At 45.8% G+C, this 4,546-nt stretch overlaps 1 protein-coding gene across 1 annotated transcript; it reads right to left on the bottom strand.

The window, feature by feature from the left end:
• Positions 1–3,865: 3,865 nt before the first annotated feature.
• On the bottom strand, positions 3,866–3,976 carry LOC123040974 (dolichyl-diphosphooligosaccharide--protein glycosyltransferase subunit 4C-like). The gene has a single exon (XM_044463681.1). The coding sequence runs from the start codon at positions 3,974–3,976 to the stop codon at positions 3,866–3,868; it is 111 nt and encodes a 36-aa protein (XP_044319616.1).
• Positions 3,977–4,546: the final 570 nt, after the last annotated feature.

A 4,546-nucleotide genomic window follows, 5' to 3' on the forward strand; every position in this document is an offset into this window, starting at 1 on the left:
CGTGGAGGGTTCGTGAGTCCGGACATAACTAGTTTTTAATACAGAAGAGGAGCCGCCGCTTTGTTCCTCTACCGCCGCAACATGGTGGGTAACCTGGGGAGAGTTAATCTCTCTCAGATCGGTTTTAAGCCCAATCTGGTTGTAGTCTGTAGTGACTCCCAGGGCGGCGACGCGATCCAAGAGCTCGTTTACGGAGGAGAGCTCCATTGGATCCAGCTGCTCGACGAATTCCGAGTTGACGTGAAGATTGCTTTCGATGACCCGAGAGGTCATCGTCGGAGAGGTGGCCGAACAGGCGGTCATGAGAAAATCACCTAACCGGATAGTTTGGCCGGCGGCCAAGGCTCCTTTGGCGATGATACCGTCTTTAAAGACGGGAAGAGGCATCCTTCCTGATCGCGACAGCACAGAGGAACTCTCAATGAAAGCACCAATGTCGGTGTCAAAACCGGCGGATCTCGGGTAGGGGGTCCCGAACTGTGCGTCTAGGCGGATGGTAACAGGAGACCAGGGACACAATGTTTTTATCCAGGTTCGGGCCCTCTCGATGGAGGTAAAACCCTACTCCTGCTTGATTAATATTGATGATATGGGTAGTACAAGAGTGGATCTACCACGAGATCAAGGAGGCTAAACCCTAGAAGCTAGCCTATGGTATGATTGTTGTAATGGTTGTTCGTCCTATGGACTAAAACCCTCCGGTTTATATAGACACCGGAGAGGGCTAGGGTTACACAGAGTCGGTTACAATGGTAGGAGATCTACATATCCGTATTGCCAAGCTTGCCTTCCACGCCAAGGAAAGTCCCATCCGGACACGGGACGAAGTCTTCAATCTTGTATCTTCATAGTCTTGGAGTCCGGCCGATGATGATAGTCCGGCTATCCGGACACCCCCTAGTCCAGGACTCCCTCAACTATCGTTACACTTAACGATATCCTAAGATCCGGAAACATGATCACCAACAACACTTGAGCCAGTCTTAGAGGCAAGACTAGGAACCTAATTTTGTCATTTATCACTTCATACGTGCATATGAGTTTTCCACTGAATCACACATTCCAGGATCATAGCAGTTATAGCATAGAATATAAACTCTTCATAGTGAACATGGAAAAATAATGATACAATACTATTGCCTCTAGGGTATATTTCAAACATTTAAGTTGTTTAATTTTGTTCGCACTCAACCAAAAATCATTATAACTTTCTGCGTTCATTTTGCTCTGCATTTACAACTAACTTGCAGACACTTTTCCATAAGTCTCTATAAGGGACAAAGTCCAATTCCCGTGCTCCATATGGGATCAATGGGGCCTTGCATTTTTGTAGATCCAAAAAGTGCTTGTACCGCTCCTCCTTCTTGTCCTTGGTGGAAAAGATGCCTGTCCATGTGGCAGACATTTTCCTTGTCGCATCGTTATGAGTGGCTCATTCCTTCTCCCACTCATTTTCCATCACCTGATTGTTCTTAACCAGATCACTTGTTCATCCACCCATCCAATTTGCCATCGTCGTCATCCAATCCAACAGATTGTTGGGAGCTTGAGCCATCATTTTTGTTCATCTTCTTGGAGGGGTTTTGAGCTCCTCAACGAATGAGTTGCCACTTCAGTTTCCCATTGAATTTCAGCCAACAATGGGCTAAAGTGAATGACTTGTCAATGTGAAGTAAGTCAAACTTCCATGGCTATGGACTCCAATGCCACTTTGGTTCTGGCCAAACACTTGTGAATAGAAACCCTAAAACTTGTTGACACTCTATTGGATCGTGGACCATCTATGTTTGAGAGAGCCCTCATTGCAGGTGGTATGGACAGGTTCAGTTCCACAAATAGGATCCATGCTCATGGCCAACCAAGCGTCACCAACAACACATCCTCATGGCCTATGAATGCAGAACTCTTGCTTTCGGTGCCTTCCTTTTTTAGTGCCCAATATTCTCTCAACATAAAACGAAGGGGAATTTGTATCACCCCAAGTCATTAATGTATAGGATCTTAACCTTCATTTATCAGTTCACCAGGTATGTGTCCTAAAATATGCATCACAGTGAAACAACTATCCCAAAATTGACCCGATTAATACATGTGGGGCCAACCGAAGCAAGCAATCCTATGGTATATGCAACAAACATAGCAAGCAATACAATGGCATATGGGGGCAATAAAACAGACGTATTAGTGTGTCTAGGTCGCCTCATCGAACATTACATGGGAATGTCCGGCCTGGTGTTTCCTGACGTTGTCCGCAGCCGTTGGATCTTACGTTGTTTCCTCGGAGCTGGCCGCTTCCTCCCGCGTCCAAGCATCCAGGATGCCCAACCATTGTGATGTCGGAATGGCATTGAACGGACTCGTGCTCAGCTTGCAACGATCTCGAGTCGATCTTGAGCTAGTTTCGAGCTAAATGAAACGATAAAACTTATAAAATCTACGATTATTGTTCCAACTGGATGACATGAAAGTGAAATAAAGGCTTACTCCAATTGAAGGTACGACCTTCTCTTCACGCTCTAGAGAGCACGTCTTCTCTGGAACGAACTGTAGATTGTGGTCTTTGTGAATGAAAGAAAAGAAAACAAAGGTGCTTGTACTGGAAACTTTTGCTAGAAACAACATAATATTTAACACATGACCGACGTACCATATTTGCATGTCTGTCATGTGTTAAATATACTGGGAGCATGGCGATCGATTTGGTGAACTTGATCGATTTGGAGGGATTTAGGATGAGTCCGGCATGTTGGAACCGACGTAGCAGGCGCATCTGGGAGCCACACATCTACCTCACATATGGACTGGATATGAATGGTGCTAGATAACTCAGACGTTTTGACTGGAATTGAGGGCTCCGGCTGGAGTTGTTTTGTGTGTGTCCGGGTTCTGTCCGGCCTGTCCATCCGAATGTTCAGTGAGGAAGTAAGGTCTCTCAGTTCCATGGGAAACCAAAACATATTTTTTCCATTGCCATTTCCGGATAAGCCAAAGCGAAAATGTGCAACCGTGGACACGAGGCGGAACTGCCCTCGATGCCGATCGAAGGTTTTGGCATCGCACACGTCAATCCAACCCAACCAGCAGCACGTCGGATTGTTGTTATTGTGAAAAGGCTACTATAGAAGTGCACACAGGCGCACGATTTAACTAGGATAGGCACCCAACAAAGGCAGCCACCACGGAGAGCGCGAAGCTACCTCGTAGATCTTTGGTGCCGCCCCCGCGTGCGCGCCAAAGCCCCCTCTATCTAGAAAAATGCTCGATGCGGGGTGCGAATCTTCATGTCACCACTCACCGCACGATCCGTCGTGGAGTATCGGAGGAAGGACCTGCGTGCTGCGGGAATGGCTTTACCTTCCACCATGGTTTTCCACCCCGGCCGTTCCATCTGTCACGGGCGACAGCATGATGACCGCCACCGGGAGGAGCAACGACCGCCCGTGCACTGATCTCCATTCACATTGCGACTCACAAGACGAGTGTGACAGACGATGGTAACCATCAACACGGACATAATAACGCTTGTGTTTTCAGAAGTTCATTCATCTGGCATACATACAGATCACATAATCAAACAAGCAACAAGCAGGAGCTAACATGAGCATATAGTAAATCAATCTTTTGAAATCTCCATGGTTCATTAGTTCAACAGATTAAACACAATTCAAGTCGCCAGATAATTTGCACTTAAGAAGAATCGTCAAGCGCTTCGTACCTTCCTTTTGCGAATACGCGAAGCTTGCGTATCTTTTCATTGATAGGTAGGAGAGAACAACAATAGCACAAAGCGCTCCGTCCCCATTAACCGACATATTTCGCAATTTGTTCCGAGTATAATGCGGTCTCATTGATAAACAAAAGATGATCAGTTCTCGTACTTCGGGTCCGCCATCACAAAGTGGTACGCGATGACCAACACAAAGATGAAGATGCCCAGGCAGTTGGTGATGAAACCCAAGTCTTGGTCGTCAAACATCTGCAGAAAACATTGCAAACAAAGGATAGTTAAGGTCTGAAAACAAGTTAGCCATGATACATGATCAAATGTACTGGTTGCCACTTGTCAGAAGTATATGACATGGAAGCAGAGGCTAAAGCACAACATCAAACAGAGGTTATGAACGAGATGTGCGCCTAGTGTCCGAGAGGAGGGCAAGAAGCACTACAAGCTTACTACTCCCTCCGTTTTAAAATAGATGACTCAACTTTGTATTAACTTTAAGTATAAAGTTAGTATAAAGTTGAGTCATTTATTTTGAAACGGAGGTAGTTAAAGTTAGTATAAAATTGAGTCATCTATTTTGAAACGGAGGGAGTATAAGATCATGGCGACAGGTTGTCAATACAAAAAGCAGCAAGTCAACCTCGCGTAATCTGCTGACCTCGCTTCAAGTTCAAGGACCAAAATGTTGTATACCTGGAAATCCTATTCAACGCTTCTTCTTTTTCTCTGAGGTGATCCTATTCAAGGCATAGGTCGAGGTTTGTCAACCTCGCATAATCTGCTCACCTAACACTACCCACCATTACTGGGCCGGCCGAAGCA

This window comes from Triticum aestivum, chromosome 2B (assembly GCF_018294505.1).
Source record: "Triticum aestivum cultivar Chinese Spring chromosome 2B, IWGSC CS RefSeq v2.1, whole genome shotgun sequence".
NCBI lineage: Eukaryota > Viridiplantae > Streptophyta > Magnoliopsida > Poales > Poaceae > Triticum > Triticum aestivum.

Bases quoted from the DNA above. Each gene is read 5' to 3' on its own strand.
- LOC123040974 (XM_044463681.1), bottom strand. From the start codon at position 3,976: ATGTTTGACGACCAAGACTTGGGTTTCATCACCAACTGCCTGGGCATC.